At 37.2% G+C, this 26,906-nt stretch overlaps 2 protein-coding genes across 17 annotated transcripts in view; both read right to left on the bottom strand.

Annotated features, from left to right (window-relative positions):
- BPTF (bromodomain PHD finger transcription factor) overlaps nt 1-26,906 on the bottom strand; it is a 135,733-nt gene that overhangs the window by 43,010 nt on the left and 65,817 nt on the right. For 11 of the 16 annotated variants that reach the window (XM_025279818.3, XM_025279801.3, XM_025279807.3 and 8 more), the window contains 8 exons: nt 22,384-22,572; nt 18,709-18,896; nt 16,368-16,723; nt 15,095-15,226; nt 6,944-7,073; nt 6,396-6,534; nt 4,485-4,664; nt 1,119-3,429 (listed from right to left, as the gene is read on the bottom strand). In XM_025279818.3, the coding sequence (XP_025135603.3) occupies nt 1,119-3,429; nt 4,485-4,664; nt 6,396-6,534; nt 6,944-7,073; nt 15,095-15,226; nt 16,368-16,723; nt 18,709-18,896; nt 22,384-22,572 (3,625 nt within the window). The remainder of the gene's footprint in view (nt 1-1,118; nt 3,430-4,484; nt 4,665-6,395; nt 6,535-6,943; nt 7,074-15,094; nt 15,227-16,367; nt 16,724-18,708; nt 18,897-22,383; nt 22,573-26,906) is intronic. The other 5 variants (XM_025279809.3, XM_025279811.3, XM_025279815.3 and 2 more) reach the window with 2 other exon arrangements.
- Nucleotides 16,680-17,470, bottom strand: LOC102391499 (40S ribosomal protein S15a-like). Its single transcript, XM_044938757.1, has one exon. It carries the CDS (start codon nt 17,427-17,429, stop codon nt 17,037-17,039), a length of 393 nt encoding a protein of 130 aa, XP_044794692.1. The 5' UTR covers nt 17,430-17,470; the 3' UTR covers nt 16,680-17,036.

Genomic DNA, 26,906 nt, shown 5'->3' with positions numbered 1-26,906 from the left:
TTTTTTTTAATGCTAACTGTAATATAAAGAAAACCGAAAAAGTATGATTTCAACTTAAAGAAACCATATTAAAGACACAAAGACATGAAGCCTAAAGTGAAATGGCGTCTGCTCAGGAACTTGCTGACGTCATGAACTTCAGGATCTCAGGCGAAAACTAACTGCAAATAAGGCCGTTCCTGGCTTCTGCGCCTGTCCCACAGAACTCCTTGTTTTTAATGTTCATGTTCCATCCTTTTCAGATGTACAGGTGAAGAGATAAAAAGACGAGGCCATGGAAAAGGACAAAGCAAGGGGCAAATATGTGAAATGCGATACAGCAGATAAAGGACTGGACTGAGATTCAGGAAAACCAGGCACTGCTCCTAACTTCCCCTGTGGCCAGAGGCAAGTTACTATGCGCTGAAAAAAGATAACGAATTTCTAAGCTCCTTCCCCAATTTAAAACTACATGATTTTACAACTGCCAACTCTTTGTACTTATGACTCATCCCCAAAGCTTAATGCCCAGAAAATTTTAAATTAAGACTATTTCTGGGTTTAAAGAAACTCTCTAAGGAATCTCAGATTACCTTTCCTCACAAAAATAACAGAGAACTCCAAAACAAATGTTTACATTGCAAATAAGTTACATTCAGGAAGATTTCTACATTATGATGAACCTTGTGTGAGTCATAGGCATGTCTCCTATGTCTTCTGTTTTTATGAATTATCTAATAGAAATATTCAATAAAATACAAACATTCCAGAAGGTTGATGAGTATCTAATTCTGTGATTACTTCATTCCCAAAGCAAACACATGGCAATATCTGGAAGGTCAGACCACAAAAACAACTATGTTTGACACATTTCTTGTGTCTTATGACAAGTGAAGTTGAGTTTCATGTTAAAAGATTCCCTTACATTTTCAGTCTTTCAACATTTTGTTTTCCCTAAGCAAGCTTTAGTACCTACCAGCTGGCCGAGTTAAAAACTCTGTATCTTATTTCCATTACTAACATGCCTATTAAATATATATTTCCCTGTTTTGTTTCTATTATCTCATAAATGAGATATTCTTATTAGACAATTTTTCAAAAACTTTCTCCCTCCCTCAAATGCATTTGAAAGTACATACCTCCAAGTGATACCAAAGGTTGGTCTAGGAGAAGGATATGGCCATATATCCAACGCAGGTTTTGCATTGTAATTAAAATAAGGGACTTCTCGGATTCCTCCTTTTCTGGCCAATTTTTTTAGGTCATCATTGGGCAAAACAAATATGCTCTTCTTGCTGCTCTTGGTGATAAACTTTCTGTACGATGGCAGAGCTGTACCTGAACGAGTCTTTTTAGGTCTTGAAAACTTCATGAGTTTCACTTTGTCTCTTGTGGAATATTCTTTGCTCACGGTCATAGATGTTACCAGAGTGCCTCCTGCGGTGGTCAGCGAGTCTGTCACTGTCGTGGTGACCACGGTTTTGCTCTGCTCCTTCACAGAGATGATGTCCACGTCACTGCCTGCAGAGGGCGTGGAAAGCTTGGTTACTGTTGTAGTGGTGGTTGTGACAGTGGACTTGGCACAATTTTCCGTGGAAGAGACCACGGTCTGCTTATCGCCCTTTGCTACCTTAATTACGGTTTTTGATTCTGTGGCCACTGTGGATGTCATAGTGGTGACTTCTGTGATGACTGTTTTTCTTTTAGGTTCTCCATTGACATTTTCATCTTTGTTGGTGGGCAGGCCATTTTCATCAATAAAATCATTACTGAGGTTAGATTCCTCTCCAGAAGTAACAGGGGACGAAGTAACTTTCTTAACTTTGGAGGTGTCAACTTCCATATCTTCTACCTGATCGGATGAACTGCCTTCTGGACAAGACGGCAGAGGCATGGCGGCCTGGGCACTCTCAGACTCTTTGGTTGATGGCAGTGTCTCCAGGCTATCATGGTAGTCACCTTCAGCATCCGAAGACCTCAGTAAACATGATTTTGTTTCCAAGCTGTTTTTTTCATTAAAATCTTCCATGATGACATCACCATTCATGAATGGCTTTACAGTAGATTCTTTAACAGTCAAAGGCTTGATATCATTTTCAGGAATAATTTTATTTATATTATTAACCTTTGGTTCAATGTCACCACTTCCTATTTTACTCTCAGAGATGTCTCTCAAGCATTCACCTTTCAAATATACTTTAGCTTTATTATCTTTTCCATTTATTTGAAAGGTACTTGCTTTCTGTCCTTTCTTTTCAGACTCTCGGTTTTCATTATTCTTTTTATCGGTGACACTTTTCAGACTGTTTTGATCGATACATTTATTAAGTGGTCTCTCCTCTAGTTTCTGATCTTGACTTGGCTTTCTACCATTTGCATCATTTACCTTACCCTGCAGCCTGTCATCACAGCTTCCAGTAGTCTTATCTGAAACAAATGCACGTTTCAGCGGTTCAAAGCCTTCACTACCTTGTTCTTGAGTTATTAACTGTTCAGAAATACTTTCATTGCTATTTTGAACAATCATATCTTCTTCACTGCTGTCCTGAACAGACATAGTATCAGAACTATTTTCCAAAGTGCTATTGTATTCAGAGTCACATCCCAGTTTTCCTTCAAAGTCTATTGCTTTTGACAGAGACGGGATATCTCTATCATCAGTACTTTTAGGTACTGACGGAAGCAAAGGGCTCTGGGAGGGACACACAGAGGTGTCATTATCTTCCTGTATGAATGGTTTTCTGTTCTTATAGATCAAAGTGCCAATTTCATCTGCGCTGGCTAGTTTAGGGTCATCAATGAGAAAATCAGCTCCTTTTGTTTTCATCTTACTGGGCTCCTGGCCTTCACCGGCAGGGTCAGAGAGACCCTCGTCCATGTCATTTCGAACAGAATTTCGTTTTTGACAGTGTGTCTCTGCACTCTGAATGGAGACATCCTCTAACATTTGATCTTTTGAATAAAGTTTGTTTGCTGTATGATCAGGGTCAGTGATTCCAAGAATTGAGGAATCACTCTGTGAACATCCCCGAGTTGAATCTTCGGATTTATCGTTACTTGTGTTAGAGCTCTGTTCTTGTGTAAGCAAGTCACTCTGACATCCTTCTTTTACTTTCGTTATGACTGGTGACTCAGACAGACTTTTCACAGAACTTGTAGGGGTCTTTCCCGAACCTTTAATCCCACCCTCCAACTTCATTTTTTCGTGGCGTTGTTTTTCTTCCAGTGTAAACTGTTTAATTCTCCTTTCCAGAAGTCCATCTAGTTTGGATGATTTGATTTTCTTTTTATAACTAGTCCTTAGATGAAAACCCTCACTGACATTGACCACATCTACTTGAGAGCTTTCCTGACAATTTACATGGGACTCTGTTTTCACATCATCATCTATTTCCATCGGTTCTTCTTTAAAGGATTTATCATTGTCAGAATCTAAAACTTCTTTTACATCTGTGAAACAAAGACATTGATATAAATGTAGCTTTTAGTTTGAAATGTGGAATTCATGATAATATTTTTATTTAAAAAAAATACCAGTTTTTCTTACTTTTATTCAAAATCTTAACTATAAATAGCTATATATTTAAAAGTTCCTGATATGATTAAAATAGGTCAATGGACAGGGCTAAACTTTATAAAAGGTTAAAAACCACATACATACCAAATATTTAAATATTCTGATTCTCAGTATCTAAAAATGATGGAATGTCACAATAAAAAATTAGTACATGATATCTATTGCATACACCAGTACCTTCACGTAAGATTTCATTTATTTTAGGCTTATAAAACATCTTAAGGCTTATGCATTATCTAACTCATTTAGTTTTTAAAAAACAATTGTTCACAAAAGACAAGTTCCTCAAAAGGCTGAACACAGAGTTATCTTTGATTCAGCATTCCATCCCTACATATTTACCCAAGAGAAATGAAAACATTTGTCCACATAAGAACTTCTATACAAATGTTCTTATTACCATTATTCTTAACAGCCAAAAAGAAACAACCCAGATGTTCATCAACTGATGAATGGATAAACAAAACATGATGTATTCATACAATAGAATATTAGGTGTAAATAAAAAGGAACGAACTACTGATATTAATATATGCCACAACATGGAAGAACTCTGAAAATATGCAAAGTGAAAGAAGCCAGACACAAAGGACCACATGCTACCTGATTCCATTTATACGGAATGTCCAAAACAGGCAAATCCATAAAGACAGAAAGTAGATTGGGATTTAGGGGAAGATAGAGGACCAACTGCTAGTGGATATGAGGTTTTTGTTTGGGGTGATGAGAACGCTCTAAATTGAGCGTGGTGACTGCCGAACAATTCTGTGAACTGTACACTCTAAGCGGATGAATTATATGGCATATGAATCATGTTTCAATAATGCTGTTATCAAAAAGAGACAAAGCAGTACCTTTCCTGCTGTGCCAACTAGATCCAGTGCTTTCTTATCACCCCCAGGTGCCCTCCACACTTGACTCTCCTTACCTTGATCCTTCTTCTCAGTAACCTTTGAAATGTCCATTTCACTTTGGTCTGCTCCTTTTGCAGCATCAGAGTCTTTTACCTCGCCTTTCTCAGAATCAGGCTCTGTTTTTATCTTTTTTGGGCTTCGTGGACTTTTCCTTCTATCCGATTCATCCATATTTTCATCCATGTTATTTTTAACTAAAAAGAACCAAGTACATAGTAATTACAAGTATGTCAAATATTAGCAATTTACTTTAATGCACCTAGTTTAGTGGAAATTATGAAGTATAGTCCAGCAATTTATACCTTATTTTTAATTGACAAAATGAAAATTGAATATACTACATACTTTCTTATATGCTCAGCTGACTTAAACCATAGAAGTAAAGACTACACTTTAGATGCACTTCAGGAATCTTCACACAGGACACTATTTCACCCTCTTCACTGACCCCAGAAAGTCTGCATCAGTGGTTTCTAACATAGTTTGTATTACAGAACCATATTAGAACTGGATAAAGCTATGATTCCCTATCTAGGAAAAAAGTACATACAGAAGCTTTTGTTAATAAATTTCAATGGATTCTTAGATAGAATTGAAGTTTATCTATGGACTCCCAGGTTAAGAATATTTAAGTCTGTGTCACTGAAAAGAGAAAAAACCAAATGCAAAGTGTGGCCTTGTTTGGATCTGATTTACTACAAGTTTTTTCCCCTGCTGACAACTGATTAGGGAGGAAAAGACTCAAAAGATGCTCCAAGACCAATGTGGCACCTGCCGGATAAAGGCCCACCATTAAGACAATAGAAAACCCCATGCTAAGGAAATTGGATACAAAATAAATTTGCAAAAGCCTAAATTTTTTGTATATCAATAATCTGGATTTTATTACATAGGACAAGGCAGGTCAGACACAATTAAAAGCTCTCCATAATTCTAAGTGCTACACAGTAACTAGAGCAATGAAATGATAATAAAAAATCTTTTGGAATTTATTATAATGGACATTTAACGTGAATATAATCAGATAAGTAAGTGAATACTTAATATTTCTATTTAGCAAATAGTTATTGAGCATCTACTAAAGGTAGTTCAATGACAACTTTAATAGTTTCAAAAATCTACCAGTCTAGGTTTCACAAGAACCATTCACAAATAAGCCAAATCAGTTAGCTAAGTGTGTACTTATTTGGCCTACAACACAGGTTTCCCAACAAAGACCATACCACACCATAAATCAGCAAATTGTACTTCAGAGTGAACAGAACTGCTTTTGAAAATCACTTAGGTAACAAAGGAGACTTGACAAGGTAGAGTGCAGAAAGGGGAACGGAAGCCAGGAGACACAGGTTTTAGCCAGGATTCGATTACTCTTCATCTGTGTGAGCGTCAGTACGTCCCTTAACATCTTCATGAAATAATTTGTTCATGTAACATGAGTTTCAAAATACATGGTCTCCTGAAAGGACAGTTTACCTCTAGAGTTCTGTGATTCTAAATTCTGAAGTCATCAGCCAGTGGCATAAACTGAATTAATATCTCCTTTACGTGACAGTGTTATGGAAGCCTCTACTGCTTTCTTTCTGGTTTGGTTCTATGTTACAATGCTGAAGTCACCAGATATTTGATTCCTCAAGAAGTTAAGTAGTATTGAATTTAAGATTTTAGAAAGACAATTAAGTAGCTGAGGTCTTCTTTCTTTCAACAAGTTCTATTCTCTCACCTTTTTAAGCTAGAATCCTAAGTATCAAAATCCTGTGAATAAAGGTAATTTTAAAAATGAGAGCTTGTTAAACTACATTAGTAATTTTACACATTCTAGAAAGAATTTCAGAAAAATTTTTATCCAAAATATTGTCAATATACTACAAATCTGTAAGAATATGGATCAGAAACAATTATGCAGGAAAACAGCTTCAGTTACTTACCTCCTTCTACTGACTTTCTGTAATGCACATTGGTATTGCCTGGCAATTTAGGAACAAACCTATAAACATGAGTTTTACTAATCCAGCTCCAACCACCGTATCCTGTTACTCGGTATTCCTCTCCTTTTTGTTTCCAAACCTGGTGTAAATAAAAACATGCTGATTAAACAAGAATGAAAATGTTTTATAAAGCACATGTGGTTTTACATATTTTTACCAAATAAAATCAACAGTCAGGCAAATTAATTTGCCATTTTATTTTCACCCAGAATCAAAGATTTCTGAAGAAACTTAAATATTCCTGTCTGATACAAAAAAATGTAAAAAACAATTTTACATTTTATAACAATTTCTACAAATTGGTCTGATGACTCACATATATTTTACTAAGAAAAACCTATGCTTATGAAATTGCTAGAAAGATTTACTTCATTCAAACTATGTTAGAGTGTATCAAAAGTAAAATAAAATTACTAAGTATTCAAAGTTGCAGAATCAAAGTCTCAGAAATGGCTAACACTTTTAAATAAGATCATACTAAAAATTACCTGATGTTTAACTGGAAATGTGTATTTTACCCATGTAGCTTGTTGCATTGTTTCTTCCTCTTCTTGTTTTTTCTCCTTTTTTTTGACTTTCTCCTTTTCTTCTCTTTCAATTGATGTCATTCTATGTAACCTAAGAATATATGAATAGAAAGATAAAATTACATTTAAAAAGTAAAAAGATAAAAATACAGTACTGAAGATTAGGAAGGTAAAAGCAAAGAATGATTAACTATAATTCCACAACCCAGAAAACTGAAAAGTCACAAAAATAAGCAGATATACAATTATGTAATAGTAGAAAATCAAACAGTACAAAAAGGCAAAAATAAGACTTACTGTCCTTCCCATATGCCTCTCCATAAGAAATAACTCATTTATGACTTATTTCATGCATATACCAACATTATAATCACACAAAGGATGTTATATCACAAATACAATTACACAGTTTTTAATCAATGGAAAACTGCACTAGATCTTTCCAAACCCTAAGATACATTATCTTCTTGCCTCCCCCCAAAAAGATCAACAAGCCCCAAAACTTTTATCAACCAACATTTCTATTTAGCATTTGGGGCTGTAGCACCTTCACAGAGTCCACTAACATAGAATTTAGGCTTCCTACTAGCAGAGAGACAGTGACCCTGCTTTTGGGTGACTGGAAGGGTTGGGCAGGAAGGACCACATTAATCAGGCAATAATCATTAGGCATACAGCATAGACCAAGCTCTTTTTTTCAGGCAGGAAATCAGATACCACTGCACCTATCTGTAAGGAGATGGATGAGTCTGTGGTGAGGTTTTAAGTTGATTACACTAGATTTCTGTGAATGGGAGTATTTCCCATAAAAAAGAACATTAACCAAAATCTACAAAGGAGCTCCTGTCTCTAAAAGCCCTAGTGGTAGAAGAATTGCTTTTATCATACCCTACCCAGAAGTAGATAATTTCAAATGCACAACTATATGGAAAGAAGAAAGAGCTCTTTTGTTAACTGGGGGAGCAGTAGGTGCTACAAAGATGTGAGAGGGGATTTAATTCTTTTTTATTTCTCCATCCTTCCACCAAAACCCTTCTATCTCCACTTTGAAACAAGTTTCATGTCCCTATAACTACAGGACCCTAGAATCTGTTAACTGCACACAACTAGTATATCAAAGGTTCTTCATTCTCTCACAAATGACAGGAGAAAAGGAAAGGGAGGAAATTCTCACCATGGACTAACTTAGTCTCAAATACCATAGATTTGCAGCCACTCCTGGAACCAGGGAGTGGGGCAAGCTCTGTAGGCACAGCTTGGTGGAAAACCAGACAGCCTCAGCTCTCCAGACTACAGGAGTGACTGAGCCACAAGCAAGCAGCATTTCTCAACTGGGATTTTGTGGGCTCAGCTTTAAACTCCTGTGAAAGACCAGGTCTGGCACAGCAACTGAGCCATCTTCACGGATGGCGGCCAAAGAGGAAGCACTGTGTGGGAGAACACCGGCGCACTACCACTCTGGGAGCACGCAGCTAAGCCCGGCACTCAGCCTGTGGTCTTGGTGTTCATGCGAGGAACAGGTCCATCTTCATCACCAAACACAAACGCTTTTCTTTGCTGGGGATGCCAGGCCAGTGAGGTAGTGTTGTAGCTAACCTCCTATTTCCCTCTACCAGAGCAGATTCTATTGTTCTCAACACCTCTGAGACAATCCTTATGGGAAAAAGCAGCAAGAAAGGTGAGCTATGAAGGGGTTCACTTCCGCGTGGCTGGGCAGAAATCCTGGCTACCTGCTGGCAGCCTGGTGGCCCCAGGAATCAAACTCCTGGAGGCTGGTAGTCTGAGCCTCCACAGGCTGCTCCACACTGGAGGGCACAATGGGGACAGGGGCTTCCTCCATACGTCCTCGGTTCACAGAGACCCCGGCCCACCAAGTGCAGAATGAGCCTCCACTCTATTCCCCGTGTCCATGGGGCTTTGCTGTGTCTGTCTTCCTATTTCTTAGTAAACACGTTTCCCACTGGTAGGGTGGCTGAGTCCAAAGAGCATTGTATTTAAAATGCTGACAGTGACCAATTGCTCTGCAGAATTACACACTTCACATCGCCATCAACTCTAGTCACCCTGCTTTCCCATACCTTCACTCAAGTCAGCACCAAATTTCTAAATTATTAGCCCAATGGAGAGAGAAGAAATCCTGTCCCATTGTTTTTTATTTACATTTAATTATGAGAGAAGTAACTGCTTTTTTTTAAAATGTTTACTGGCCTTTCATATTTATTTTGCTGCCAAATGCCTGTTCAAATCCTATGTCTTGTCGGTAATGGATATTTCATTTATAAAAAAGGTCTTTTTCATTTTAAAGGAAAGTTTCCATTTGTGGTGCAAATATTTTTCCTCAGTGTCTCAGCTGTCTTTTGAGTTTGATTATATTATTTTTCCACTGAGAATTTTAAATACATATATCCACTTTTCTCATCTATGGCATCTGGGTTTTATATCTGTTTGAAAAGAAAGTATCACAACAAAAATACAAATTAATCCATGCTCTCTTTTTAAGCTTTCTGTTACTGTTTTTAACAGTATGTTGTTTTTCTTTTTAATCCTCATTTGTCTGATGAATGTTTTTGCTGAAGCAGGAATTTGGATGATATTTTCCCCACACACGCCCTCCTTCCTTGTCTGACAGGAAAAGTTATCACAGTAGATTTCCATGTGTGTTTCGGTTTATTTTTGGATTCTCTGTTTGATTCCATTGCTCTACTTTTTCTCTAGGACAAAGTATTTTGACTATTGTAGCTTCAAAACACATTCTAAATATCTAATCCCTTTTCTGTAACACCTGTTTTCCTTTTCTTACACATTAAGTTTTCTAGAGGAAATACTAGTATCATTTTGGTCAAGTCTCCCTCACCCTTCAAAAGGAAAACTATTCACATTGCAAATGAAAATTAATTTTGATAGATTAAATTGGCATAATTAGCATACTGCATGGAAGCATATGATGTTTCTTTCCATTTACTCAAATTATATCCTTTATATCTTTTCTTTCTGGCAGGGGAGGCGCTGAGGGGAGGGGGTGCTGCCGCTGTGTGGCATGTGGATCCCAGTTCCCAACCAGGGACTGAACCCACCATGGAAGTGTGAAGTCCTAACTGCTGGACTGCTGAGGAAGTCCCAAGGTAGCCTATATATATATATATATATAAATGATTTCTTCACATGCCCTGAATTAAATTTATTCCTGGTTTGAGGTATTGTGTTATTGCTGGATATTTTCTTCATTATAATCTTTAAAAACACGGAAACTGTAACCAGGTTAAGAAACATACCCTTGTCAACAACAACTACATCCTAAGCTAGAATGTCCTACCCCAGGCAGGCATTATGCTGACTTCTGTGCTGTGCTATCATTTCCTTGTTTTTCTTCATAGTTTCACAAGTACCTACATGTGTATCCTGAAAACCCAGTAGCAAGAATAAAACCAGCTGCATGAGCAAGAGCAATATTTTCACTATTTAAAAAAGCACCCCAGGAAAAAATAATCTTGTCTCTGGGTCACACTTCACAAGTTAAGAGCTTCTTGTGGTGCAATCACAGGGTGGGGCCATCAGCAAGGGCTAGAAGACTCTCCACACTCAGGGAACCCGGCAGGACCGGGTATAAACAGCTGCACTGCCCAGAAAGAATCCCAGATTGCTCTGCACTTGCTGCTTCTGTGCCTTTCAAGGGTTCTGTGGTGTGACTGGTGAAAATTCTCAGTTCTCCCCCACTGACTTGGGATCTGCCTTTCTTGGTTAGGGTACCCCTTGTTCACCTGCAATATTGCTTCCACAGCTACACGGCACTGCATTCTCTGTGGTTTCCCTTGTCCCTACTGATTTATGCTTTGAAAAAAAATCCCTTTGCCATAGCTATGGTGGAGTTCAGTAGGCAACAAAACTAAATGTACTTTTTAATTTGTTATTTTAACTCAGAACTCCCACTGTATTTTTCTCATGGTTACTATTCGTATATATAAATCCTATTGTACAGTATAGGGGCCACCTTATTTAATTTTCATATTGTTTTACAGTTTTTCAGTCAATTAGGTATATAATTAAACCAACTTAAATAACTATCCCTACATTTACCTATATATGTTTTACTTCTCTTGGCAAACTGCATTAACTAATACTTTTAGGAAAAGTTAACAGTAACAGTGGGGATTCTCTTGTTTTGTTCCACCTAAATATTAATGGGAAAACTTCAAGAGTTCCATAAAAAAACATGATGGTTTGGTTTGAAATGTATCTTTACAACAAAGCAGGGTGGGTGGGGGTAATTACTCATCTATTTCTATTTACTTGAGTATTTTTTAATACTTAACACAAGAATTAATAATGAACACATATCTTCTTAATAAACAAGTACCCTCCTGACATCTAAAGAGAAAATAAAAGTTTTCTCTGACTTCTTAAGATAGCATGGTATTAATAATCTCCTAAAAACAGACAAACATTCCATGCCTACAGGAAGTCAATTTTGTCATGATTTATTATTCTTTTAATTTACTCCTGAGTATATTTCCTAATGCTTTAAGATTTCCTGCATATACTTCTATTTGCTATTAATTATTAATCAATGGTAAATATTAATAAATGAGACAGGATCTTACTTTTCCATTTAACTATTTGCCTATTTATCAAGTTATAATACTGACAGAACTAATGCACAAGATTTCCTTTTTTCCATATGGAACAATTTAAATAGAATTACCTGTTTTCTTAAAATCTGAAAAACTTTCTTATGAAATCATCTGGTCCTGCCCAAATCCTTACTCTGATAGGCACAGTGATATCCCTCAAACTGAACCAGAAATTCTTTTCGTGCCTAAAAGCATGGCCTCTGCCCTACGTCCAATGGCTGAGACCTGTGGGACTCCTCCTTTCCAACCCTTTTCCCACCCAAAACAAGGCGTTCAACAGGATGCTTTCTCTACAGGTGTAGGAAGCCTGAGTGCTATGTCAGTGGACTCTGAAGGTTTGAAATCACCAGTATCAGCGACAGAGAATCAGAAATATTCTTGATATTGGTTATTTGTCCTTTGACCTCTCCCTTTTTTTTTTATTCCTGATAATCTCATAGAGATTAGTAAACTGTAATAGTATCTAAGTTATTTTTAATCCTAGGAAGAATTTAAGTCCATTCCATTTGTGTAAGCTTACATCAGGAGCAGCAATTACTTTCAAAATAGGAGGGAGAAAGGAGAGAGGGAAAAAAGTATCCGTAAGATTATAGGTTGGCGGGGGAGGAGTGGGGAAGACTACAGAAAACTTACAGCAACCTTTGACAGATAAAAAATATTTAGCAGGCATACTTACTTTTCTTTAAAATTTTTCATTATAAGGGAAAACACAGCTGTAAAAAGCAACACAAAATATATTTTTTTTAAAGTATAGCATTATACCTTTGGAGTGGGCCCAAAGGGGCAGGGAAGGCAGGAGGAGTCTTTAGTTCAGTCAGTGGTGTCTCTCTGTGACCCCATGGACTGGAGCATGCCAGGCTTCCCTGTCCATTACCAACTCCCAGAGATTGCTCAAACTCATGTCCATCGAGTCGGTGATGCCATCCAACCAACTCATCCTCTCTCATCCCCTTCTCCTCCCGCCTTCAATCTTTCCCAGCATCAGGGTCTTTTCCAATGAGTCAGTTCTTCGCATCAAGTGGCCAAAGTATTGGAGCTCCAGCTCCAGCATCAGTCCATCAGTGAATATTCAGGACTGATTGCCTTTAGGATGGACGGGTTGGATTGCCTTGCAGTCCAGGAGACTCTTCAAGAGTCTTCTCCAACACCACAGCTGAAAAGTATCAATTCTTCGTACTCAGCTTTCTTTATAGTTCAACTCTCACATCCATACATGACTACTGGAAAAATCACACCTTTGACTAGATGGACCTTTGTTGGCAAAGTAATGTCTCTGCTTTTTAATATGCTGTCTAGGTTGGTTATAACTTTTCCTCTAAGGATCAAGCGTCTTTTAATTTCATGGCTGCAGTCACCATCTGCAGTGATTTTGGAGCCAAGAAAATAAAATCTGTCACTGTTTCCCCATCTATTTGCCATGAAGTGATGGGACCAGAGGCCATGATCTTAGTTTTCTGAATGTTGAGTTTTAAACCAACTTTTTAACTGTCCTCTCTTACTTTCATTAAGAGGCTCTTTAATTCTTCCTCGCTTTCTGCTATAAGGGTGGTGTCATCTGCATATCTGAGGTTATTGATATCTCTTCCAGCAATCTTGATTCCAGCTTGTGCTTCATCCAGTCTGGCATTTCTCATGATGTACTCTGTATATAAGTTAAATAAGCAGGGTGACAATATAGCCTTGACGTACTCCTTTCTCAATTTGGAACCAGTCTGTTCTTCCATGTCTAGTTCTAACTGTTGCTTCCTGACTTGCATACAGATTTCTCAGGAGCCAGGTAAGGTGGTCTGGTATTCCCATCTCTTGAGGAATTTTCCACAGTTTATTGTGATCCACACAGTCAAAGGCTTTGACATAGTCAACAAAGCAGAAATAGATGTTTTTCTGGAACTCTCTTGCTTTTTCCATGATCCAGCGGATGTTGGCAATTTGATCTCTGGTTCCTCTGCCTTTTCTAAAACCAGCTTGAACATACGGAAGTTCACGGTTCACGTATTGCTGAAGCCTGGCTTGGAGAATTTTAAGCATTACTTTGCTAGCGTGTGAGATGAGTGCAATTGTGCGGTAGTTTGAGCATTCTTTGGCATTGCCTTTCTTTGGGATTGGAATGAAAACTGACCTTTTCCAGTCCTGTGGCCACTGCTGAGTTCTCCAGATTTGCTAGCATACTGAGTGCAGCACTTTCACAGCATCATCTTTCAGGATTTGAAATAGCTCAACTGGAATTTCATCACCTCCATTAGCTTTGTTCGTAGTGATGCTTCCTAAGGCCCACGTGACTTCACATTCCAGGATGTCTGGCTTTAGGTGAGTGATCACACCATCATGGTTATCTGAGTCATTAAGATCTCTTTTGTATAGTTCTTCTGTGTATTCTTGCCATCTCTTCTTAATATCTTCTGCTTCTGTTAAATCCATACCATTTCTGTACTTTATTGTGTCCATCTGGGCATGAAATGTTCCCTTGGTATCCCTAATTTTCTTGAAGAGATCTCTAGTCTTTCCCATTCTATTGTTTTACTCTATTTCTTTGCACTGATCCATGAGGAAGGCTTTCTCATCTCTCCTTGCTATTCTTTGGAACTCTGCATTCAAATGGGTTTATCTTTCCTTTTCTCCTTTGCCTTTCAATTCTCTTCTTCTCACAGCTATTTGTAAAGCCTCCTCAGACAACCATTTTGCCCTTTTGCATTTCTTTTTCTTTGGGATGGTCTTGATTAGTGACTCCTGTACAATGTCACGAACCTCTATCCATAGTTCTTCAGAAGGAGTCTTACTTATCACATTAAATAATAATTTATGGTTTTCACTGTAAGCTTATATTATTTTTATAAGAACTTTAAAAAATTAAAGTTATAAAATAAATCCATTCGAGCTAAAAAGTAGAGTCACGTCACAATAGTTATTCTTTTTGTTAACCAGGTGCTAAAGTCACGTAACTCTTGGACTACTTAGGAGCTACATCATGTTGGGCCAGATACTCGTTTCTAAATATATCAGATCTCCAGCACATTCCAGAATAAATATTCAAAAAACATAAGCACTCTTCCTATTCAATAAAAATGCTTTCACTTGATGTTGCTTTTTTAGTTTCTTTTTTGTTTTGGCCGTGCCTTACAGTATGCAGGATCTTAATTCCCTGCAGGGGAAGCACAGTCTTAAACCACTGGCCCACCAGGAAAGTCCCTAAAGATTTTTTTTTTACTTTAGAAAATATTTTTCATTTGTATATACCTGATCTCTTCTGATCTTCATTACAATCCTATATCATAAATAAGAACTAATATTCATTCAGGGTTATACCTTAGAGAGGAGGAAAATGAGGTCAAGGTTGTTCAGTCACTCAGTTGTGTTCGACTCTTTGCGGTCAAGATTAGTTAAATCTTTCATATGGCTTTTTAAAGACATTAACTTTCATTATTAATAGACTAATACTCCAAAAGGGGGTCTAACACATTATTCATAAGGCTCAGGATTCACTTACCTGGTATGTCCTAAAGATTCCCGCCATATTGGCAGCATCACAACTGGCTTAACTGCACACTCCAAAATAGCTAAAGCCAATGCAAATTCTCTGGGTTTGCTACACATCTGAACAGCCTTGATCCAATTTGCCCTATATTTCATAAGTGGGGTAAAAAAAGGAAAAAACAAAATTTCATCTTGTTGATCTTAAATTAAAAGCACCAGAGCTGTAATTTATGACAACTTTATCTTATAAGGCATGTCAAAGTGTTAGTCGCTCAGTCATGTCCAAGTCTTTGTGACTCCATGGACTGTAGCCTTCCAGGCTCCTTTGTCCATGGGCTTATCCAGGGGAGCCCCTGGTGGCTCAGCCAGTAAACAATCTGCCTGCAATGCAGGAGACTTGGGTTCAATGCCTGGTTGGGAAGATCCTCTGGAGAAGGGAGTGACTAACCCTCCAGTATTTTCGCCTGGGAAATCCCATGGACAGAGAAGACTGGCAGACTACAGTCCATGGGGCCGCAGAGAGTCAGACATGACTGAGTGACTAAGCACATATATGAGGCGTATGTCTCTAGGCTAATCAAGTACAAAACACACTGCTATCGGAGTTTCTACCTCACAGAATCACAGATTTTGAACACTGGAGGAATCTCAGAGGCCAATTAGTCCTCTGAATCCTTATACCTTCTATGATGTCCCAACTTTGTTGGGACTCCATTTGGTTCCAGGAATAAAGACTGCTTTCCAGAAATCTTCCAAATGTCAGTGTTGGTTCATTAACTTTATATTTTAAATTAATCAATCAATTAATCAATTTATTGGTCATACCGCACAGCATGCAGGATAGATCCCTGACCAGGGACTGAACCCATGCCCTTAGAAGCATGGAGTCTTAACCAGTGGACTGCCAGGGAAGTCTCGGTTCAGTAACTATAGAAGTACACTCATATTCCTAACATCCTCAGTGTTTTGCTGACTAAACTGATGTCATTCAATTCACTAATACTGACAGTTTAGGGATTTCCCTAGTGGTCCAGCAGCCAAGACTCTATGCTCGCAATCCAAGGGGCCTGAGTTCCATCTCTGGTCAGGGAACTAGACCCTACATGCCACGACTAAAGATGCTGCATGCCGCAGTAAAGACCTGGAGCAGCCAAATTTTTTAATATTTATTTTAAATTTTAATATAAACATATTTTAAAATGACAGTTTAAAGTGTGCAACTGCAATAATCATTTTATAAATACTTACTATATTCACAGCAATAAACAAACCTTAGTTTCCTTTACCTGTGCGAAGCCCAATTGGGATGAAGAAAGGAGGAAGGGATATTGTTTTCCAACTGGGTGATAGTCAGTCTCAGAGTAGATATAGTAAGAACTTTGGACCCATGGACAGAACCATTCCATTTGAACTCTCCAGCTGGAGTCAGGCAGAATTTATGTGCAAGATGTCTTCTCTTATCATGGTCTTCTCTGTGCTGATGCTTATTCAAAGCAAATGAATTGGTGGAGTACTGATTGTGGTAGACGCGATACTTCCCCTCTTGACCCAACTTAAAATAATTGTTGATGTTTCCCTTCATGACCACTTCCTTTTTGGTGCTCAACCGTGAAATTTCTCCTTGAGAGTTAACTACCAGTACCTGGCCAAGAAAATAAAAAAAGACTCCATTATTTGTGTCTAATGTATAATAAATCTGATCAATTGTCTTTCAACAGTTTTTAATTTATCATTCAAAGTAAGTTAAAATACATCTTATGACTGCACTTTTGAAGTTCAAAGCTCAGTTATAAGCTAAAGCTAATTATTTATCATTAAACAACCAAGATGTGCCTGCAAAAAGAAAAAAAATTAAGCTTTATTAAAGTGCCTGTTATATGTTGGACATTAGTAAGTGCTTTTATTTATTTATTTATTTTCCCCTCTGAGGCATTTTATTTGTATGTATTACATCCCTAGAGAAAGAATCCAAGGATTTTCGCTCCCATATGTTTTCGTCTTGCTTCTTCATGGTCCATGATGCCAGCTGAGGTTGTCAGTACAATGAAACCAAACTGACGGGATGGGAGCAGGTTATTCTGCCATTTTTCTAGATCTTTGAGTTGAACATCAAATCTAGGGCTGATCACTCCACACTTATTTAGCCTGCCTGTGAGGTTCACATCAATTTTCCCAGCCCTGTGATCATCAATGATTTCAAATTCGCCAATGTAACCATGCTTCATCATCACTGTTAGAAACCTGACGATGACTTTGGAGCACGGCCTAATAAGGACCTGGCGTCTGCCTCTCTTTTCGGCATTGTTGATACTCTTGAGAGCATCAGCCAGGACATTCATGCGCACCATTCTGGCGGCACTGAAAGATGGCGGAAAGAGTAAGTGCTTTTATATATCTCAAATATACACCTGAAACCCAATGTGTGATATAGAAATCATTCAACAGTCATTATCTCAAGCTTACAATATACAGGGGTTAGGCTTAAGCATGAGGGCATTACATGTACTATTCCCCTCCAAAATACACTCCTAAAAATGTATTTATTCTGTTCCTTTTATCATTCCAGCTTTAGATAAGAGCCCATAGATATATGAAAACAGTGTTTCAAATAGTTGATTCCAATCCTTTAGTGGCCTGTGAAATCAATAGTGGGCCTTATCCAGCTTTAAAAAAAATGAACTATAATACAATAGACTAGAAAAGAAAATACTAGAGCGCTTCCCACACAGTAAGGTAAAATACTATTTCAGGAAACTTTTAAATATATGTACTGGGTTGCTAAGGGCTTCCCCAGTGGCTCAGCGGTAAAGAACCTACCTGCAATGCAGGAGACACAGGTTCAATCCCTAAAGGAGGAGGAAATGGCAACCCACTCTAGTATTCTTCCCAGAACAAACCCACTGATAGAGGGGCCTGGTGGGCTACAGTCCATGGTGTCGTAAAGAGCTGGACACAACTGAGCATGTACGTGCACACTGGGCTATGAAAAATGTCCTACTGAGGGTCAGAGTGAAAAAGTAGCCTGAAAACCTCTGCTTTAAAGCCTTCTCTATGATGTTAAAAACACTGCATATTCTTGCAAATATCTACCCTGCAAATAATTCTCAAATCTGAAAGACACAACTGTGACCCTTATTCAATCACCATGGCTGGCTGGGGGACAGAAATACTGAGTCTTAGCTCCAATTTTTTTATTCAAAATCAGGGTTAAGATGATGTTCTACACACTACTGTCTGCTGTCAAGAGGTTAAGTCCCATCCTTTAGTGGCAGGTTCACCTAAAGTGACTCCAGTCAGATCTGAGCATCAGACCTTTAATAAAGCCCACACAAGAGCCTACTTGTTCCCACATGTGAAAAAGAAGCCTCTATCTCTTTAGAATTGCACACAATAAAACTAACCATATATAAGAAAGTATACTATCCATGTCCAGCATTTTTAGGCATGGATTGAAACTGTGGTGTACATTTATCATAATATAAACCTAACACTTTTAATCTTCCTACACACTACACTCTCAAAGTGAGGAAAATACAGTTCAAAAATATATGTCTACAAACATCCTGCTTCTATTTTAATAATTATTTCACATTTCAGAGATGTTTGTTTTAAGCAGAAAGAACACACCTCTTTCCCCTCCTTAAATAATTTATTTGCTTCATGGGCTGCAGCGGCCACCTGTTGGCTCTTCAGCTGACTCAGTTTGCTGTCTGGGTTCCGTAACCTGGTGATAATCCGAGTTGAACCAGATGCTCCTCTTCCTCCTCCAGGAGACTCACTTATTTCCCCATTAGACTTCTCTGATTTGAAATCACCTGTTATCAAACAAAAAGCCCAAAGTAATTGCTAATAGTAAGTAGACTATATGTAACAAGTAATAATACTTTACTAATCCAAATATTCTATCTGGTAGACAACTAAGATCCAGAAAACAAACAGAAAAAGTCCTTGAATACCCAAAGCAAATGGATTAGTTCTTCAAAGTTTTACTCCAAAGAAAGTATGTCAGAACTTCACTGTGAGTCATTATTTTACAGAAAATTCAAATATGCCAGGTCATCTGTTGTAAAGGTCATCTACCAGAAAAGGGGAAGGGCTGCTACAGGTTAACAAGGAACAAACATAACTCGAAATGCAAACTGATAAAATATTGCCTTATATATTCAACGTGGATTTCTGTATTAAAAGGATATAACTAATTTTAGAAAGATTTCCACTGAAAGTCTGTTCAAATACCTAACCGTTTAAAGCTTATAAACATAAAGTGCATGTTCTCCTAAGGAATCTAGGTAATTATCTGTGTTTGCAGACAATGTACATGTGAAAATCAACTGCATTAATTTTTTTTTAATATAGTAAAGGCCTCTCATATTTTCATAACATCAATTTTTTAAAGTAATGGATTTAACTGCCAAGGAGCAACTTCTGCTTTTCCATGAATCTCACTTCAGCTGAAAATTCCTATATATTCTAAAACTATTGCATCACTATCCAATTTCCATTGGCCAGACAGTTAAACAAGACCTCATTTTCCTTTTTCAGTTTTTAAAAACGAAGTGTGGCAATTGCAAATGAAAAACCAAGCAGACAATAATGCCACTGACTAAATCAAGACGCGGTCATGTTGAGCTCTAGAGGCTACTTCTTGGGACCATCACTGAAGTTCTCCAATAAAGACATTTTAAACTTCACTTAATCAAGCCCAGACTTCCTAAAAGCAGAAAGGGAACAGCGTGGCACTTTTTAAACTGAAGCCACTCAATTTACATCCAAGGATCCAATAGGCAAGAGTCCATTTGTTGCAACTTGCTAAATTTAGTGCAAATAAGGGCAAGGAGGCAGAAAATTCACCCCTGGGGGAAACACTTGAAGGAACAGAGAAAGGGAACAAGGCTAAGAGTGGAGGTCATTATCTACTACGCCCTGCAAAAAGGTGTATTCTCCCTGTTACAAAGGAGGGAATCACAGTGATGCAGCCTGCAGGCAGAGTCCAGAGCTGCTGGACCCTAGTCTCCCTAACTCCTTGTTTAATGATGTCAAGAGGCAGGAGCTATACAGACTTTGCTCACCTGAGGGCTAGGGCAGACAAACTGGGTAAGTAGAGGGGGTTCACCTTCAGGTACCCCGAGCCAAGTTTCTGGGCGTTAGGCACGAGCTGGGGGTCCAAGCAATCTACAAGGGGTACAACTGCCAGAAAAAACTCCAAACCTGTCAAACAGGATGTATAATTATTCAAACCTACAGCAATTTCCAGCAGGCCATCCCTGACAGGTGGACCTAGGCTGGTAAAGCAGGATGGCCTCCAGCAGGGGGATCTTGCCATGTTCTTCTCACATCTTGTCCATATCCATCCTCCCGGAGAATGTCCCAGAAAATGCCAGCCAGGTTTATCGGAGAATACCGTTCACCATCAGGATAATGAGTGTTACAGGTAGTTAAAACTCATAACCTGGCTCATGGATTGTAAGATCAAGGTAAGCCACGTCCAGATGTAATCAAAATAGTACACACAATACACAGAAATCCTAGATACAACGTTATCAGATGTAATTTGGGGAGAGAAGTTTTTGAAACAATTTTCAGTTGTGGGTGAGACCTTTGCATTATGTTAGGCAGAAGCGCTTCTGAGTTTGGATACACACGCTTGTCCTGAGCTAGGGTGGAACTGTGGATATTTACTGTTTCCTGACTTCACATCTCTCTTTATTTGGAAAACCATTCCTACCCCACTCCAATCATATACTTTTGCTGGAGCCATCAATCATAATACCTTGCCTGCCCTGGCCACAGGGGTGGGAACAATATGTCCAATAGGCCACTCAAATTCCTTCCTCAAGCACTTTTGATTTGGAGCAGAAGTAGGGGCCTTGCCTTTGGGTCACAGACCATGGAAACTTATGAATACAAACCGCTGAGGCCATCTTCCCTGCCACTTGGGAAAAGCCTGTCTGTATTAGGAGAGAACGAGGTTAACACACAAACATATGCAGATCCAAAAAGTTGAGACAGAAAGAGGAAAAGGGAAAGAGTTTTGATACCTGGGGGTCCAGTTATGCCTGATGATGGCTTGGACTTCCCAATTACATGAGCTAATTAAATTCCCTTTTCACTTAAGCTAGTTTAAGCTGGTTTGGTCACTTGCAATTGAAAAGGTTTTAATTAAAATAGATTTCCATCTCATACACAAAATTACACACCAGCAGGATTAAAGACAAAGTTATAAAGTATTAGGCGAAATTACTGTAAAATATATGTATGTTCTTGGGATAGAGATGGTCTTCCTTACTTAGCAAGACACAAAATCCAGAGAAATCCTAAAGAAAAAGATAGATTTAAATGCATAAAAAAACGTAAAAACTTTCTGTACAAAACAAGCAATGCCTATTTAAGTATAGAGGTAAAATAAAAAATTAATACCCAAAATACATAAAGCGTTCCTAAAACTCATTGGGGAATATCAAAAGTCAAGAGGAAAAACTGAGCAAAAGACATGAATAAGCAATTCACAGAAAGTTCAGCAAACACATGAAAAGAAATTCAACCACATTAGTAAGCAGAGATATGCAAATTTTTTCATGAAATACCACTGGCCAAAATGTAAAAGGTGAAAATGTGAAGAAATACATATATATGTAAATTATTAGTATACATTTCTTTTAATGTACAATTAAGCAATAGCCATCACTATTTTAAAAATGTACCTACCATATGATCCAGCAATTCCACTTACTGTATCTACACTGTCAGAAATACTTACATAAGTAGACAAAGATACATGTTGAGGATGTTAAAAAGCACCACTAGTTGTAATAAGGAGAAAACTGTTAACAGCCTAGATGTCCATTAATAGAGAAACAGTAAATGAATTATGGTTCATCTGTACTGTGGCATATCATGCAGCAGTTAAAAAGAATAAATTCAATTTATTACATGAAAAGAACCCCTACATGTATTACTGAGTGAAAAAAGCAAGATGCAGACAATACGTGCAGAATGATTCCGCTTATCTATTAAAAAAAGTGTTTTTTCTAAGCATACATACATAAATGTAACTACATGGAGAAAGATACAATTCCAATTAATGGTGGTTACCTTTGGGGAGGGGGTGTGAAATAGATGAATTTTTTTCCCTATATGTTTGTTTTTTAAAAACAAAAGCACTGAGTCCAAGTGTTACTTATGCTTTAAAAAAAAAAAAAAGAAAGAAAATCCAAATCTTCCCACCCCCATCAAACTTGTATTTTAAAAAATTAAAAATTAAAAAAAAAAAAGTTCCTTTCGCTGTATGAAGTGTATCCTTACCTATCTCTTCCTGAATAGAGACAGGTGTATGGGACTCTCTCTCTCCATTTTCAGGGTCATCGGCTGCCTTGGCAGGCTCGCTCTGGGAAGAGCTGAGCTCACTGCTGCTGTGACTGTGCTCCAGGTTAGGCTGGATGGAGGCAGTGGTGGCACTAGGGTTACTGCTGTCACATGTCTTGTTAGGTTCTTCTAGAAAAATAGAATATCTGATTTTTAAATTGGAAATCACATCAAAAATAACTAATTGTCAGAAAAGACATTTAATTGTTTTAGGGTTGCATTACAAAGCCAGATTTTAAAAAGAAAAAGCTGCTCATGTATGAATAATGCAATGTATGAAAAGAAATTTGTAAATAACACCCTGTGAACTGTCTTTTAAGTCTCTCAGCATTAACTCAATACACAGTACAAAGACCATCTGTCAGAGTCAAGTGATATAACTATCTCACAGAATTTATGTTATGATGTGCCAGATACTGCAGAAGTAATTTAGTGGAGAAAATCCCTTAAAATCAGAAATTTATATTCTTACTTTTCAAAAAGCCTTCAAACAGTATTCTAAATGGAATTAAACAGGATTACTTATCTCTAAGGTTTTCCTGCCTGAATTCTATACCCCCAAATTTAACTACAAGGTGATACTTAAGTGATTGTTAATTTTAAGAATCTAACAGTATCAGTAAGAGTATAGTTGCTGAAAGACCAAAATGAACACTACCATGAACTGAAAGCCTTGAACTCAAATGTCGTTTTCCCTGGTAGTTCAAAAATCTAGAGCCTCCTTGTGTATTTCATTTTGCCACTATTAAGGTAGCTTTTATATCAATCACCTAAATTAAAAGTGATTGACAGCGTATCACAAAGACTATCTGTAATATATTATGAATTCCTAAACTTTGTCTTGAAGGAAAAAACCAACAACCTAATAGAAAAATGGGAAAACTATATGAACAGTGACAAAAGAAATGAAAACGGCCTTTAAACATGGAAATAGGCTCATTTAATTAAAACTAAAAGAAATGCAAAATAAAACTGTATGGAGAAACTACCTCCCAGCTACCAGATGGGCCAAAAATCCAAGTTTCATGCTATTCTCAGGTAGAGAGGCAGGAGCTTAAGAGGTACTGCCACACACTGCTGTGGGAGTGGCAAAAGGGTGCCAAGTGGATAGAAGGGAACTGACGATACCCAGAAAAATTATAGTTGCAACTACTCTTAACTTAGCAATCCCACGTCTATAAATCTATCCCAAAATTCACGGGCAGAAATACTACACTGCTTATTTGCAGAGGTATTCACTGTAGCACTATAATAGCCAAAGACCAGAAAAAGAAAATGCCCATCAAAACGGTACTGGCTGAATAAAAGATGGAACATACAGTAAAATACCATGTACCATAACAAGAACTGAGGGGATCATTATATCCACATACAAACTGATCTCAAGATTAAATGTATAAAGAAATATGCAGAAGAGCACTTAGAGTATGTCAACATTATGTAAGAAAAGGAGAAAAATATGAATTTATGGATATATTATTCCTTTCTATACCAAAAAAAAAATCACTAACGAAAAATTAAAAAAAATGGCTACCTATAAGGGAAAGGAAGGACATGGTTACCTACAGAGCGAAGGGATGAAAGTGAAAATTCTCTGAACAGATATAGTTACACACAGCTGGACTTTGGAATCGCGTAAATGTTTTGTATTTAGTTAGAAATGCACCCCCTAAAAAGTGAAAACCAATGGGAACAAAAAAAAGTCTAACTGCGCATCAAGTTGTTGGCATAACTGCACAGAGAAAAAAATTATTTCAAGTGACTTTGGAACACAGAATTTTGACTATACAGTCTTACTGGAAATATGGTACAAAGATGAAAAGCTGAAAAAACCTTAAATGCCATTAGGACATCTTACTGTGAGCAGTAACATTGGTATTATAAAATTCTATGCTGTTTAAAACATTTCTTTGTATTACTGTTATAAATGCATATCAGTATATTGATAATTATAATGTAATAATAATATATAATTATTAATTAACATCTGAATCAGGATAAAGCAAATATATAATTAAGCTACTGTTGTTAGGAACTAAGCCATTCAGTATAAAGAAAAAGATACAAATGTTAAAAAAAAAAAAAACTATGCAATCGTCAATCTGAATTTGAAATGTCAACATGAATTGGTCTTTTTCTTTTCTGAAATATGTGTTTCCTAACACTACCCACCAAAAAATCCTACAGAGAGTGTACATCATAAAAGAATAGGCAATCAATCCTATCCCCAGATATTTTGATCCTGAAAAGACTGAGCTCAGAATTTATCTGTTTAAACTTTCAAGGTGCTAATGAGCTGAGGATTCCTGTAACTCATAACACACAGCATTTTTGTTAACTTGTCCCAAGTTAATTTGCCTTAGGCTCTCCTCCATTTCAGTTTAGAATTCTGACTTTGTTTTTCAATTGTTCTAGAACTCTTGACCACTTTACTTCATTAGGCTATAAGATTAAAGAAATCTCAAGCATTTGCTTTAAAACACCACAAAGAAGGTTTATTACCCACCAATTGTCCTCTCAGTTCAACCACACTAGAAACTAAAACCAAACATAAAAAAAAAAAAAAAAAGAAACAAAAGAGTAACATTTTGCTGCAGAACCTCCAAAAGCTATTATTAATCAACTCAAGGAGTAAACCCGTAATACATAAGTTCAGCATCCAGTATCAGCAGCCTCTTCTATCCACTAATTTCCTGATAATAAAATGAAAACCTAAAGCAAAGTACTATCTTTATCCCAAAAGTTAAGAAACAGATTAAATAAAATGTTATTATTATTCAACTTTATAGTTGGTAGGTTTCCAATATGTCTATGGAAACATTTTCAAAGCAGCTTAAATAGTTATGGATATAAAGCCAGTTTTATCTATTGCTACTATCTTTTTAGTCCCAGGCATTAAATCTAGAGGCATAACTTAAATAAAAACAAATGCTGTCTGCATTATAGGTTTGAATACAAATTCTCTGTAGTACATTTGAGGTTAAGATACTAGAAAGACATGCCCCCCTCTTCTCTTATAAACTGAAAAAATTGACACTCTGGTATAAAAAGTTTCTAATCTAAAATCCAGAACAAAAGTATAACTCTGAAATTGAGCTTTTTGTTAACTACAAAGGAGTTATGCTGAATAATAAACAGTATACTTGCTATAAGGCATCATTTTTGGCAACATAACCATTTTCATGAGCTGAAGTGAAGTGTTTGGAGTAGAGATGCAGGGCGGAGGGTGGGGGCAGGGTGGTGGTGGGAGGATCTGAGGAATAGATATTCAGAGACTAACTTTTTAAAGTGATGTCTACAAACCTCTCTCAAAATACAGCCCAAACCTCAGATTAAACTTCAGTCTCAGCTACATAAAATCTTTCTAATCACTGATCATACCCAACTTGAAATCATGAAATCTGTCCATTTTTCTTATGTTTTCATTCCTTTAGAATTTTAGATCACAGATTTGTAATTCTTCCTTTGCATAATGTCATCCAGCGTAAGACAATGACAGTGCTGTCTGACAAGACTTGGCAAAATACAGCTTGAAATAAATAAATATACATACGCATATATGTATATGTTTATGTGTATGTATATATTTCTAAAAAATTCTAAAGTAGATGTATTTAAAAAGAGTTTCTCAGGTTATTTTTAAGTATCTTTCTATTCTAGAAAAGATATCCAATACAAATGCTAATCAAAAGAAAGCTACTGTATTTAGTAACATTATTAACAATAAAGGGTATTTCACAAAGATAAAGTTAATTCAACAATAAAAATTATGTGCACCTAATAACACAGGCTCAAACTATATAATGCAAAACTAAAAACATTTGAAAGATAAAAAGGCAACACATTAAAAAAAGTAACTTACAAGTATCTTGCAGAGAGGGAGGGAAATAGCAAAAACATAGACATGAACAACACAATTGAAAACCCTGACCTAACTGTTCTGTACAGTACCCCAAAACTAAAAATATATGTCTCAAGTGCATATTGGAGGAGGAAATGGCAACCCGCTCCAGCATTCTTGCCTGGAGAACCGTGGACAGAGGAGCCTGGCGGGCTACAGTCCAGGGTGTTGCAAAGAGCCTGAGTGACACGACCGCGTGTCTAACACCTGACTAAGTGATTAACACTTTCTTTCAAGTGTATATGAGATAGTTTATCAATATTAACCAAATGTCGGGAGACAAAACAAGCCTCAGCAAATCTTAAATCATGCACAGAATGTTCTCTGACGCCGGTTTGTCAAACCAGACATCAATGACAAAAATATACCTAGCAAATCTCTAAATGTTTGGGTGCTAAACAACAGATTTCTAAATAAGCAATGGATTAAAAATATATATATAACAGAAATCAGAAAGTATTTTAAACTGAATAATAAAGACAAAATAACATATTAAAGTTAGTGAAGTGAAGCTACAGCAGTATACAGAGGAAAATGTATAGCCTTGATGACAGCAAGTTAT

This window comes from Bubalus bubalis, chromosome 3, assembly GCF_019923935.1.
Source record: "Bubalus bubalis isolate 160015118507 breed Murrah chromosome 3, NDDB_SH_1, whole genome shotgun sequence".
Lineage (NCBI taxonomy): Eukaryota > Metazoa > Chordata > Mammalia > Artiodactyla > Bovidae > Bubalus > Bubalus bubalis.
This window is presented reverse-complemented; position numbering and strand designations above follow the sequence as displayed.

Bases quoted from the DNA above. Each gene is read 5' to 3' on its own strand.
- LOC102391499 (XM_044938757.1), bottom strand. From the start codon at position 17,429: ATGGTGCGCATGAATGTCCTGGCTGATGCTCTCAAGAGTATCAACAAT.